At 43.3% G+C, this 14,610-nt stretch overlaps 1 protein-coding gene across 3 annotated transcripts in view; it reads right to left on the bottom strand.

The window, feature by feature from the left end:
* The window catches only part of ATP2A2 (ATPase sarcoplasmic/endoplasmic reticulum Ca2+ transporting 2), a 78,214-nt gene extending 67,451 nt beyond the window's left edge, over nucleotides 1-10,763 (bottom strand). For 2 of the 3 annotated variants that reach the window (XR_016312623.1, XM_089676593.1), the window contains exons 1-4: nucleotides 10,164-10,763; nucleotides 7,505-7,522; nucleotides 7,333-7,415; nucleotides 3,510-3,614 (exon numbers count right to left, since the gene is read on the bottom strand). Coding sequence is in view for 2 of the 3 variants with exons in the window: in XM_089676593.1 (XP_089532719.1) it covers nucleotides 3,510-3,614; nucleotides 7,333-7,415; nucleotides 7,505-7,522; nucleotides 10,164-10,281 (324 nt within the window). In the remaining variant the exon portion in view is untranslated. The remainder of the gene's footprint in view (nucleotides 1-3,509; nucleotides 3,615-7,332; nucleotides 7,416-7,504; nucleotides 7,523-10,163) is intronic. The other variant, XM_089676602.1, reaches the window with a different exon arrangement.
* Nucleotides 10,764-14,610: the final 3,847 nt, after the last annotated feature.

Genomic DNA, 14,610 nt, shown 5'->3' with positions numbered 1-14,610 from the left:
CATTGGAGTAGTAGCAAGCTTTTTTGTTTTCAGTTTTACTTACAGGTAAACTTATAATATAGCTTACTTGTTGGTAAAATGAATACAGTGGGTATAGAAAACAATCACCCCTCCTTTAAAATAATCACATTGTTGCTTTGCAGCCTGAAATGAAGACAGACAGTTTTTGTTTTATCCAGCTGTATTTACTCAGTGCAACTTATAGCATCAAAGTGAAAAGATATACCAACATGTCAGGAAAAAAAAAAATCAAAAACAATCTCCGAGTTGGAAAAAAAGATCACCCCTTCTAAAAATGACTTGTAAACTCAATTAGGTGTAGCTAATCACCTTCTCAAATGGCACACAAAGCCATTTGACTTTCAACTGTGATCAACTGTGGTCATTTTGATTAGCTCAGCATGAAAAGAGCTTTATCAATGCTTAGAAGCACAGTGAAGTCTATTATTAAGTGGAAGGTATTTGATACAACACAGACAATCCCTGGATCAGGCCGTTGCTCCAAACTGGACGAAAGAGCCTGGAGGAAACTGGTCAGAGAGGCTACCAAGAGGTCTACAGCAACTCTGAAGCACTTGCAGGAATTTATGGCATAGCGGTCATTGTGTGCACGTGACAACAATATCACAAATTCTCCACAAATGTGGCTTGTATGGGAAGGTTGCAAGAAAAAAATCCACGCCTTAAGAAAGGCCACCTACAGTCACGACTTAGCTTTCCCAAAAACGCACCTTGAAGATTCTGAGGCCACATGGAAAAAGGTGTTTTCAGGTGAGACTAAAATTTCATTATTTGGCCTCAACACTAAATATGTCTGATAAAAATCCAACACAGCTCACCATCCAAATCACACAATTCCTACAGTAAAGCATGGAGGTGGTAATATCCAGGTATGGGGGAGTTTCTCTGCAGCAGGGACTGGAGCACTTGTCAGGATAGAAGGAAAAATGGATGGAGCAAAATATCGACAAATTCTTGAGGAAAATCTGCTGCCCTCTGCCAGAAAGTTGTCAGTGGAAAGGTTTACCTTCCAACATGACAATGACCCAAAGCATACAGCAAAAATGACCGCACAGTGGTTGAAGGAGAATGTCCTTGCACGGCCTAGTCAGAGCCCAGACTTAAAGTAGAACTATAGGCAAAACTTTTGTTCCATTTTGGATAGAGCAAGGGAGGGTTATGACCCTTGTCAGATTTTTTTTTTTCGTCATCCGTGTCCCATTGCAAAGATTTCTCTTAAACTTCCTGCCCCATAGCCAAACAGGAAGGGAGAGGAAATCCCTGCAAATTAAGGGAATTCATTGGGGACCCCCAGGTCACCAGAACTAGTGTCCCCATTGGAAGATTGCCCCTCTATTACTTTTCTGGGGACAACACAAAATAATTTTACTTTCACTGTCAATAAGAATGATAAACAGTACAAAATCGAGAGGGTGAATCTCCCTAACGGAGACACAGACCGCAATAAAACCTGAGAGGTGTTCTTATCACTTTCCACTCCATCAAACGTTTTGCCGTTAGTTATACTTTACACCCCACTGAAAATCTGTTAAATAACTGGAAGACTGCAGTCCACAAACGGTCATCAAAGTTAACAGAACTTTAGCAGTTTTGCTAAGAAGAGTGGGTAAACATTGCAAAGTCTAATACTCTGGTCACATCAAACCCAACTTTGAAAACTTGTGACTTACAGTGAAGTGCCGACATCAGTGACATGCCAATTTCAGGAGCGATTTGAAAGACATCTTACACAGGTGTCTATGCAAATCACACCAAAAAGTACTGCATGGACTACTTTAGAAATTGTTGTGGTTCCGACCAAGTCGGAACCGCACCGATATGACCGCTGTAAATTCAAGTCACATGGCATGTAAATCGCATGTCAATTCACATCCAGTGTGACCAGGGTGTAAATGTGAAAAGTTAGTAGAGACCTATCCCAGCAGACTAAAGACTGTAGTTAAAGCAAAAGGCGATTTAACAAAATACTGACACAAGGGGGTGATACTTTTTCCAACTCAGTGATTCGGTTTTTGATTTTTTTTTCCCCATACATGTTGGTGTTCTGTCTTTCACTTGAATGTTATAAGTTGAACTGAGTATTTAAATATAGCTGGATAAAACAAACTGTTGTTTTCAGGCTGCAAAGCAACAAAATGTGATTATTTTCTATATCCACTGTATCTCTCAAAAGTGCACCGTATAGTAGATATTTGCATGTTTTACAGCCAATGTCACCAGTGCATGCGCACTGCGCTCTGAATGGAAAGCATACTTGAGTGCATCGCCCACTGAGAGTGATGTGCAATGACTGACTCCCATACACCTGTGCAGGAGTGATATTGCGTCTCGGCCATTCAAACGACCGGAGCCTGCAAACCCAGAGAGAAGACAGCATGCCACTGGAGGGGTTCCTTTTAAAAAGGTACTAGCATATTATGACATTAACTTGTAGGGAACAGGATTTTTTTTTCCTCTTTAGCCTAGAACACATAGCCACTGAAATCTGAATTCCCATCCTGCAAGTTTGTCCAAGAAAGTGACATACGTCTTAAAGTATGTCTCAGGATGCTTCAACATTTGAAACTTTCAAGACATGGCTAGATGTGCAGATATTTTAGCAAGCACAAAAATGCTGTGCTAGCTAGTGATGGTTCAAGTATATACTAAATGCTACACTATAATTTACAGATGCAGTATACAGCTACAGACCATGCTTTTTTTGGTCTAAATAAAAACTAAATTTTTTAAAAGACACTTCAAAACTGCCCAAAACATTAGGGGAGATTTACTAAAACTAAAAAGGCAATTAAGAAACTACATCCCTTATATCATATCTACAATAGTGAGATGCATAACCCCGAATAAAGGGGTCATGTGAAAGTATAAACTTGCAGCCTAAAGTGTAAAACGCAACTGTCCCCTCGGTTTCCCCCTCTTATACCTATATCTTATTTTTATAAAAATTATCTTCATATCTCACATACACAACTGTACAGCAAATCGAGCGTGACTGCACTGTGATCCGCTGTTCAGGTAACATAGCCAGGGTCCTGAACTGCCATTTTGGTCTTCTCCAGCTGCCTGCCTTGTCTTGGTTCATTTTGGTTTAAAAACGGAACTAAAAGGAACACATCTAATTATATGTGCCAACAGTTCAACGCTCGCGAGGTCCCTTGCCAGTATCTTCTTTCCAGCTTCACTTGGGTGTCAGTCTTTGGCCATCTTGATTGGCCAGCATAGGATGATGTCTGCCTGCCTGCAATGTTTAACTTTTTGCCTTAAGTGCCACTTTATGCAAATAGCCTTTGACAGCCAAGACGGAAAAAAAACCAAAAAAAAAAAAAACCCACACTTTATCTTAACCGATCATTTTTTTTTTAATTCAGTTGAGTGTCCTGTTAAGGACCGAAATCTGATAGCCTTTGCAAATGAGTACTTAAAATGTTTACATGTATGACAGGATGCAAGAACACAAAGTTTATGCTATACCACAAATATTTGCTTACCTGCCACACACCCACAATGGCGTTTGCTACTAAAATAAGTAAAATTACAAAAGGTTCTACAAAGGCTGTAATTGTTTCTTCACCTTCCTCAAACCATGCCAGTACCTGAAATAAAGAGAAAAAGATTAGCACAAATCGAGGCTGCAGCACGCATTGTCCTTCTTAGCTTTTAAATTTGTTGGCATTGTTTAAGCTGTAAGAAATGTATAACACTGCTAGTGCCCATTTTGTTTTGCATTAGAATTTCAGACCGAACAAGAAGGTTCCAAATTTTATAGATGCAGAAATCATTGACGCTTTATTTTTTAAAATAGAAAAGAGCTGTCAGAAGACACAGATCAATCAAGTAAGTCTCTTTACAAAACAGTTAGAACATTGGGGAAAAAAAAAACAAAAACACCAAAACGAAAAAAACCCCACTATGCCACACAAGTACAAGACTGTAAAAAAAAAAAAAAAAAAAAAAAAAAAACACCACACACACACACACACACACACACACACACACACACACACACCTCAGAACATACCATTCATTGTAGACTTGCAGTATAAACATTTGGAATTCCAGTCATTTTTTTAAAAATTACTGAACAGAGGGGGAAGATCGTAAGCATACTGAGTACTTGCCCCCAATGCATCAAATTCGCAGTGTATTTCTGCCTGTCATTGTCTTTGAAATTTGATTCTGAATTGATGCACAGGGGCTAAATGCCCTGTGTGCATGAGGCCAAAGAGCTATCACTCCCACCAAGCTAAAATATACAGGTTGTTTTATGCAGTCTTTTTCCTAGGACAGATTTTTTTTCATCATTTCCTGCCCCTTACACAGAGGAGTCAAAACATCACAGACGTTCTAACCCATTCTCCACTAACCAAAACACTTTTTCCTACAGTTGGACTTGGTAGATTAACACTCTGATGCATATCAGACCATGGATGTATTTTTAATTCAAAATGTAACAGTCCACATCTAAGCCTTCTGACTAGAAGCATTCTAGTTATAAAAAAGGAACAAAAGATGGTTAAGAGATACAGAACAAACATGTAGGATTATAAATTACACAATTTCATTTCTTTAAACGTGACTGATCTTTTATCCCACTGCGCAGGCTAGAAATGACTGTGGCAGTTTATTTCAGCCCTACCTTCTTTAATTCTTTATACAGTACTCATGCCATTGCATAAAACATGCCTATAGGCAAACTATTTCTCAATTCAGTTACTGCTTCTTTAATAGCAACACATTAATAAAGATTCAACAGCTGCTGATGGAAATTAACCAATAAAAAACAACCATACTAGCTTTTCTGATCAAAAGACCTTACAGACTATGCCCCAAATAAGTGCACCTAAACCTGAAGATCTAGTAGATCAGGCATCTAATTACAAAGATGAACTTTTACATGAAAATTTCTTGATTTCATAAAAATATACCATTCTAGTCTGTGCTGCAAAGATTATTGGCTCTTTCACACTGGTGGCTAGAGAGGGGTAAAAACAGGCAGCTGAGTCACACTTCTATCACCCCATATCCATCCACAGAAATTCTAACAGAGTTTGAAATGACTGTACACATGCAGCAGCCATGATGCTTTGTAGCCGCTGCAATTTTAACTCAGACTGCAAAGTTTGACAGGTTGCACCACCTTTCAAACCATCCCATTGAGATCAAACTATGTGGTTGGATTTAAAACCGATCCTTATCAACTGAAAAAAAACAGTTTTATGCAAGTGGACATTTAGAAATGGTTTATAGGAAAGCATTCAAAGACAGCTGTAACCCAATATAATTAGCCAATGCTCACACCTAGCACTAGGCCATGCAATTGCAAACAGATTGTGGTCTGTAATGCTGCAGAGATATGCCAAGCCTGGTGACTAGTACTACTTCTAGAAGTCAGAAAACAGAAGCCCCAGCTGTGGGCCAGTAAGCATCCTGAAATGTATCCTTTACGTATAGCACACGATTAGAAGATTCATTCTCCTTCACTGTATAGTAAACCCAGTTTACAATACTGTGCAAGTAGGAATAAATCATCACTGTAACAAAGCGCAATCTTAGCCTAGGTTCAAACCATTCTGGGCATGGAATTGAGTGTAAATTGCACGCATTCCTGCACCCACAACTCCCCATGGGCAAAACGCACTGCTCTTTAGCGGATGCACAGGGATGCTACGAATCCTTAAATGGCACCCCCCATGCATTTTAAAAATGCAGTGCATTTTTGAGTACATGAAACCGCATGGCGCGACACCATATGGCTGCCCTGCAGATCCATTTTAGAAAAAAAAGGGTCAGGGATCTTTTTTCTGCATTTATCGCAGGAATGGTAACCATTTTAGATGAATGGGCCGTTGTGCCCATGCAAACATGGCACACAGAACTCTATAGTGTTAACCTAACATTACTAGGCAAACCCTGATTAAGACTGATACTCAAAGATGCAATACGTGATAGCCCTATCTTAGTGTAAGGTTTACTTTGCTACACTTTTAATTTCTCTGTTACTTATCTACACAATCAAAATTGCTGAAAATATGCATTTACCTTTCGCTCTGTAACAAACAGTAGCTAACTGGCCCTGCTTCACAGCTTGCAAGGACTCGAGGTGTTTTGCAGACCAAATATTGCAACAAATGTTTGTATCTTACATAGGTCCCCGTACAAAACAGAAACACTGAGGCACCAGGAGTCTGAGCGTAGCCCCACTGCCATTCGTTACAAAACTCATCTATTTACAAAAAACACCCGAGATATTAATTCCCCATATTATTTGGTTATTTTAAATGTTACCTTTTATTTTGCCCAATTTACTAAGGCATTATTGAAACCATACAAATTTACCACACATTTTATATATTTTGAGATGGCTTTGTAAATGGAGGCCAACATTAATTTGTGGTAAGTAGCAACAATTCTCTACTGATTCACTATACTACAGAAGCCTTTAAACCAGTCATCCATGATACAGTTTTGGTGAAATCCAGGGGAAATCTCACCCTGTATAGGACACTTCTGATCAAACATTTCACCCAGGAAAACTAGCATTGCCACTACATGGGGACCTACTGAAACGGAAGGCATTTGACCAACTTGAATTCAGCTGTGCCAATACAGCCATGTCTCTCTATACTGCTTCCCAACACAGGGCATGTTGGGTGAAGGAGGTTTCATCAGGAGTGAGATCATTCCTATCCAACTGAACAGATCCCGATAAACATCCAATTCATTCAATGTTAGGAATACAAGACACTGTATATTCTGGCACAAACCTCTATTACATAGCAATGCAAGAATACTGCACAATAATGTTTGTCTACATGAGTCCAAAATGCCCAGAGCTCCTAAGAAAGTTTTCCAATGAAAACAGAAAACACACTTCCTGTAGCTGTTGTACTTTTTTCTGGATCACTAATTAAAAGCAACCTTCTTCTGTTCATTTGTAGCACAAGCACACAAAAAAATTAGAGCACAAAATCTTCTCTGAATTCTCTTGGGGTTAAAGAGAAATACATCAGCGCTCAGAAGGAGAAAAAAAAAAAAAAAAAGTCACTTACTAAATGTGGTAACATATCATCCACCCTGCCACCAAGTGTCATTCAGCTTAGGACATTAAACATTTAGCGAGTGAGAAAAATGAATCTTCCTTTATAAAAACAAACAGTGACCAACAGTCCCAGAATTAAAAAAAAAAACAAAACAAAAAAAAAAAAAAACCACAGGATTTCTAGAACATTCTGGAAAGCTTTATCATTTCAATTATCTTATTATCTAACAATGCTAAATGCTGAGATTTTATTTTGTTCTCAAGATACTTACAAACGATATACAGGCAGCGAGTAGCAATATTCTAACTAATAAATCTTCAAACTGTTCAATCACCAACTCCCATAATGTTTTCCCTATGGAGAAAGATAAACACTTGTCACCATGACTTAAGGACAACACAGAAGCACAAATAAAGCAAAGCTGAACTGCATTAAACACATACCTTCCTCTGCCGGTAGTTCTGTTCCCGAAATGGTTCAGGTTCAAGAAGCATAGGAGAGAAAATTAAAGAAAAAAAAAAAAAAGTTAATTTCAAGAAACATAGGTCAGTTATATAAATAAGCAAAGTCCCAGGTGATCCTCAACAGGTACATGCCTGCTCTTTTCCAGGCACCAACTATATGCCCTGTAATATAAACATTCCATTATCAACTTAGTATGTTTCTAATCACACTGTACTATGCAATTAGGTCAAACAAGGTCTTGCTGTAGTTTTGAAGGCTTCCTAAATGTTTATTTTAGTTACCTGCAGTAGCTTTATTTGAAAACCACTGTGTATTTGTACAGTATTTAAATACACTGAATGATAACCTCAATAAAATGTACACAAAAGAATCCTAAAAAATTAAGTTGCTGGACACCTGCAGCCACAGCTCTTTGTTATAGAAATCTATACAAAAAACACACACAAAAAAATAATAATATGTCAACCTTCCAAAAGTGTCAAAACAAAGATCTCTAGGGAGCAATGACTAACAAAAAAATGATCTTTATTTGGTGTGTTAACGAAAAAGCATGTACACTTCGTCACCCAGTGCTTTTTTAGAAAAAGGTCTGCTAATTCGACATTCACCTCCTACATTAAAAGGAGGCAGGATGTTGTGCAACTCTTAAGAAAAGACACAGGGATTAAAGCCAAGATCAGCAATCGGCAGATGTCAGGGAAGTGGTGAAACCGGTTCTGGTACTCGATCACACACACACACACGAGGTTCCATCCAGGCAGCCATCTTCTGCTGATGTGATACTAGGCTCCCATTGAGATGCCGGGATAGGCCATTACAGGAAGTGCTGACATGATCTCTTTTGATGCATGTTTCCCCTACAGAGGGGCCGGCGCACCATGTCAGTGCCCTGGAGCTGTCTGAGCCCTCTCTTACCCTTCCCTGATCCAGAGATAAAACACAGCATCCGGTCCCTAGTCTACAAATAAAGTTGTGTGATCTTTTAATCAGTTTCCTGGCAACACCACAAACAGCTGCTGATGGTACACGCCAGTGGTGCTAGATCTTGGGCAAGGGTCAGTTCATTGTGATTTCCCTTTTGTCCCTATCTCTCTCTTTCTCTGATGAGAATGATGCAGTCACCAGAAATTCAGCACTGGCTGCTCCACCACACACACACATTACAACCTGACTGTACAATCTGCTTTATGGCTACATTCACACGGGTGTAAAAACATTTTACTGATCTTATTACGCATTCTCTAGCCTAAAACAAAGGTTCTTGCATAATGATCGATAAATATTACATAAAATAGTCCTTTTCTTCCAATACCTGTAAAGTGCATCCTAGGGCATAGCTTTTTGGATTTTGTGTTACAGATCTGAACGCAGTGCGTGTTTACACACCTGTGTGAATGTGTCCATTGAAAACACCGTGGTTGCATTCTGATCCATAAATTTAACAAATAAAAAAATACACCTTGTAAGTACATTTGTTCTTTTTTAGTGAATAAGGCCTATATTACCAAAACCAGGAAGGAGAGAGATGGTGAGATCACCTGCAATCCAATACTAAACACACATTACAATGTCCTCCAGACCCACCAACAACTCTGTAGTGCCCGATCACCCCCACACTAAGGGTGTGATGGGCTCTGATTGTAACATGTGGGGTGCCCATCATTACCAATCTCCTCTGTAGTGCCTGATCATCCCACACTGAGGGCATGATGGGCTCTGATTGGTAACTATGGGCACCCCATGTTACAATTTCTTCTGTAGTGCCCGATCACCCCCACACTGAGGGCGTGATGGGCTCTGATTGGTAACTATGGGCACCCCATGTTACAATTTCTTCTGTAGTGCCCAATCACCCCCACACTGAGGGCCTGATGGGCTCTAATTGTAACATGTGGGGTGCCCATCGTTACCAATCTCCTCCACACTGAGGGCCTGATGGGCTCTGATTGTAACATGTGGGGTGCCCATCGTTACCAATCTCCTCCACACTGAGGGCCTGATGGGCTCTGATTGTAACATGTGGGGTGCCCATCATTACCAATCTCCTCTGTAGTGCCCGATCACCCCCACACTGAGGGCGTGATGGGCTCTGATTGTAACATGTGGGGTGCCCATCGTTCCCAATCTCCTCCACACTGAGGGCCTGATGGGCTCTGATTGGTAATTATGGGCACACCACATTACAATCTCTTCTGTAGTGCCCGATCACCCAGACAGGTAGTTCCATACCATACACAGTTTGGGTCAATCTAAAGAGATTGTAATGTGTATGGAGAGTGTTAGAGGGGAAGTTATCAAAACTGAAATAGTTGCGCATGGCGGCCAATCAGCTTCTAACTCCAGCTTTATCAGATAAGCCTCAACAATGAAAGCTAGGAGGTGATTGGCTGCCATGCTCAGCTGCTCCAGTTTGGAGAAGTTCCCCTCTGACACTCTCCATACACATTATAATCTCTAGATCGGCCCGAATTGTGTATGGTATGGAGCTGCCTGTGTGGGTGATCGGGCACTACAGGAGGGGAGATCATAACGTGTGGGGTGCCCATGGTTACCGATCAGAGCCCATCACACCCTCAGCATCCGCCTCCCTCCTCCTCCATTGTAGCAGGTGATGGAGTGGCCCCGCAGCTGACGTACCGTTGGGGCCCCATCTCTCCTTCTGCTTCTTGACCTGCTCCAGGCCCAGCCCCGTGCTCTCGTTCACGCTGAAATTGGCCAGCACCTCCTCCACCGTCTTGGTGTGTGCGTTCTCCATGGCCGGCTCCTCTCCTCGTCGTCTGTGTCCGCCTAGTGCTCAGTCCACAAACACACACAATAGGCCCGTGCCGTGTCCTCCTCACAGCTCTCTGCCCATACGAGGAGCCCCCCCACCCCGGGCACTGCTGTCTCTGGGAGGATACACACGGAGCCTTCTACAGATGCTGCCCGGGATTCATGCACAGCTGGCGGGGCCGAGAGACCAGGCGTTCCAGAGTGTTCTACGCTGCCGGGAATGGATGTACCTCAGCGCCCGGGACTGAGCGAGGCACACATATATAGAATAGGTATTAGACGGCACGGCGCCGGGCAGCGTGTTCGTCCCGTGAAGCGTTGTCTCCGGGCCGCGGCCTCCCTTCGTTGTGTCTGTGCCGTGTCGCACACCGGGCCGTCTCCTCCTGCGCAGCTCCTGTTTCTAGTGTGGCAGCGGGACACAGCCGCTATAGCATTTTATTCCGAGGCTGCCCCAGGCTCACGGTCGCTGCATGTGGACGACTCTGATTGGTGGGAAGGACGCGTCACCGGGCCACGCCTATTTTCCCCGGCAGGATCCAGGATCACGGTGACGTAGCTCGAAATGTCCCAGTGGGGGAGCTCGGCCTACGCTCAGCTGAGGTTGGAGGGGCGGGGTTTGTGAGAGCCGGTTGTTGCTGCATCGTCCGAGTTCTCATCATGTGCTGCCTGCTCATGGCACGCCGGCTGCTGGGCACTGGTCTATTCCAGGGCTGGCGTCTGCGGTACGGGTCTGCACCAGGGCTGGCGTCTGCGGTACGGGTCTGCACCAGGGCTGGCGTCTGCGGTACGGGTCTGCACCAGGGCTGGCGTCTGCGGTACGGGTCTGCACCAGGGCTGGCGTCTGCGGTACGGGTCTGCACCAGGGCTGGCGTCTGCGGTACGGGTCTGCACCAGGGCTGGCGTCTGCGGTATGGGTCTGCTCCAGGGCTGGCGTCTGTGGTATTGGCTGGCTCCTGTGGTACGGGTCTGCACCAGGGCTAGCTTCTATGGTATGGGTCTGCACCAAGCCTGGCTTCTGCGGTACGGGGGGCCTGTTCCAGGGCTGGCCTTTGCGATAGGGCTGGACCTCTGCGGTAGGGCCCTGCTCCAGGGCTGGACCTCTGCGGTAGGGGCCCTGCTCCAGGGCTGGACCTCTGCGGTAGGGGCCCTGCTCCAGGGCTGGACCTCTGCGGTAGGGGCCCTGCTCCAGGGCTGGACCTCTGCGGTAGGGGCCCTGCTCCAGGGCTGGACCTCTGCGGTAGGGGCCCTGCTCCAGGGCTGGACCTCTGCGGTAGGGGCCCTGCTCCAGGGCTGGACCTCTGCGGTAGGGGCCCTGCTCCTGGGCTGGCTTCTACAAAAATTAAATATGTTGCATTTGGCAGCTGGTACCACAGCCAGATGTAATCTATTCAAGTAAATGGGGCCACACTACACTGCAATACATGTGGTTGTGAGTTGTCATCTTTAGGGTTTAAACAAGCACTGAGGGTCAACATATCCACTCCTCCCCACCTGTAAAACACCCTCTGAAAAGTGTTCCACCACATATTGCTTTTAAGTGAGTTAGCAAGGGCTATCGCCTGCCTGAACAAGCCCCAATAGGAGATTTTCCTCGGAGAGATTTCCACTCACTGTCATGACCTAGACTATAAATGGAAATCTGTTAATTGGGCGCAATTGAATAAAATATGTGACAGGATCTTTAACAATTATCTACTTTAGTAAAAAGTATGTACCCCACCAGACCGTAAACCTTGCATGGCTACTTTTATTACCTGTAGCCACAGAAAATGTGGCCTGGGGAAATCCACACAAGTATAGGGAGAACATGCAAACTCCATGCAGGTAGTGCCCTGGCTGGAATTCAAACTGAGGACCCCAGTGCTGCAAGGCAGAAGTGCTTACCACTAAACCACGGGTTGATTTACTAAAGGCAAATAGACTGCACTTTGCAAGTGCAGTTGCTCTAATTTTCATTTGGTTGATGACTGCAAAAGGATTGCTAAATTAGTACCGTGAAAATACCCCATTCCAGGTCACCCATTGATGGAGTCTGAGCACCAGGGGCGGACTGACCATTTGGAAACTCGGGCATTGCCTGGGGTCAGTAGGGGGCCCCATGATATGCCCCTGGTACCTTTTTCACTGGCTTTTTTGAGTTTGGGCAAGGACACAGGGGCCCCATTATCCCCTATTGCCTGCGGGCCCCATGAGTTTTCAGTCCGCCCCTGCTGAGCACCATTGCTGTTAATCACTTTAAGACTTTCTTGTGGATGTTTTGTTGCTAGTGCCTAACATTTGGTTGTTAAGCTTCAAGCACCGAGGACCAGTTTTCATATTTAAGGTGGCATGACTAGGGAACTTGAAGTTGAATGATTTCAAAGTTGGATGGCAGTGTGACTTTGGGTGCGACTTAAAGACATCTGTGTGACAAATTGGCAAAAGTAGTGCAGGAACTATTTTTCTAATCGGTGCAACTTCTACAAAGTCAGACTCTCACCAATTACAACAGTTCCCTTGCCGATCATTGGATGCAATTTGAATGGTCATGACAATTCACATCAGTGTGAACCAGGGTTTACAGGATAACTAAAGGCAATACCTCAGGTATTGATTAGAATACCTGTCAGGGTTTTATAGTTACATCTGCCCCTATTAGGGAGATTTGTCCTGTTTGCCATTATCATTTGGTTGACATCAAAATAGTAACAGAGAAATCTTCCAATAGGGACTCTAGTTCTGGTGACTCGAGGGGCTCCAAGAAATTCTTAGTTCACTTTTGTTTTGGCTATTGTAACATTAATGTAAGAGTAGAATCATTTTATCCGTAGTTGAGATGTGATGCAATCAGTAGAAATATGTAATTGTAAATCTAGTTTAGTTCCGTGTTATTACAGATAAGTGTTCAGTATTCAGTCAGAGACATACAGGTGAAACTCAAAAAATTAGAATATTGTGCAAAAGTTCATTTATTTCAGTAATGCAACTTAAAAGGTGAAACTAATATATGAGACTCATTACATGCAAAGCAAGATAGTTCGAGCCGTGATTTGTCATCATTGTGATGATTATGGCTTACAGCTCATGAAAACCCCAAATCCACAATCTCAGAAAATTAGAATATTGTGAAAAGATGCAATATTCTCGGCTCAAAGTGTCCCACTCTAATCAGCTAATTAAGCCATAACACCTGCAAAGGGTTCCTGAGCCTTTAAATGGTCTCTCAGTCTGGTTCAGTAGGAATCACAATCATGGGAAAGACTGCTGACCTGACAGTTGTGCAGAAAACCATCATTGACACTCTCCATAAGGAGGAAAAGCCTCAAAAGGTAATTGCAAAAGAAGTTGGATGTTCCCAAAGTGCTGTATCAAAGCACATTAATAGAAAGTTATGTGGAAGGGAAAAGTGTGGAAGAAAAAGGTGCACAAACAGCAGGGATGACCGCAGCCTGGAGAGGATTGTCAGGAAAAGGCCATTCAAAAGTGTTGGGGACTTTCACAAGGAGTGGACTGAGGCTGGAGTCAGTGCATCAAGAGCCACCACACACACACAGACAGATCCTGAACATGGGCTTCAAATGTCGTATTCCTCTTGTCAAGTCGCTCCTGAACAACAAACATCAGAAGAGTCTTACCTGGGCTAAACAAAAACAGACCTGGTCTGTTGCTCAGTGGTCCAAAGTCCTCTTTTCTGATGAGAGCAACTTTTGTATCTCATTTTGAAACCAAGGAGCCAGAGTATGGAGGAATAATGGAGAGGGATACACCGCAAGATGCTTTAAGTCCAGTGTGAAGTTTCCACAGTCTGTGTTGATTTGGTGTCATCTGCTGGTGTTCATTAAGTCCAGGGTCAACGCAGCCATCTACCAGGAGATTTTGGAGCACTTCATGCTTCCTTCCGCAGACGAGCTTTATTGGGATGCGGATTTCATTTTCCAGCAGGACTTGGCACCTGCCCACACTGCCAAAAGCACCAAAACCTGGTTCAATGACCGTGGGATTACTGTGCTTGATTGGCCAGCAAAGTCGCCTGACCTGAACCCCATAGAGAATCTATGGGGCATTGCCAAGAGAAAGATGAGAGACATGAGACCGAACAATGCAGAAGAGCTGAAGGCCGCTATTGAAGCATCCTGGTCTTCCATAACACCTTAGCAGTGCCACAGGCTGATAGCTTCCATGCTACGCTGCACTGAGGCAGTAATTGCTGCAAAAGGGCCCAAACCAAGTACTGAGTACATATGCATGCTTATACTTTTCAGAGGTCCGATATTCTATGTACAATCCTTGTTTTATTGATTGCATGTAATATTCTAATTTTCCGAGATTGTGG

This window comes from Staurois parvus, unplaced genomic scaffold (assembly GCF_062004578.1).
Source record: "Staurois parvus isolate SC_StPar_1 unplaced genomic scaffold, SC_StPar_1.0 ptg000014l, whole genome shotgun sequence".
Classification (NCBI taxonomy): domain Eukaryota; kingdom Metazoa; phylum Chordata; class Amphibia; order Anura; family Ranidae; genus Staurois; species Staurois parvus.
This window is presented reverse-complemented; position numbering and strand designations above follow the sequence as displayed.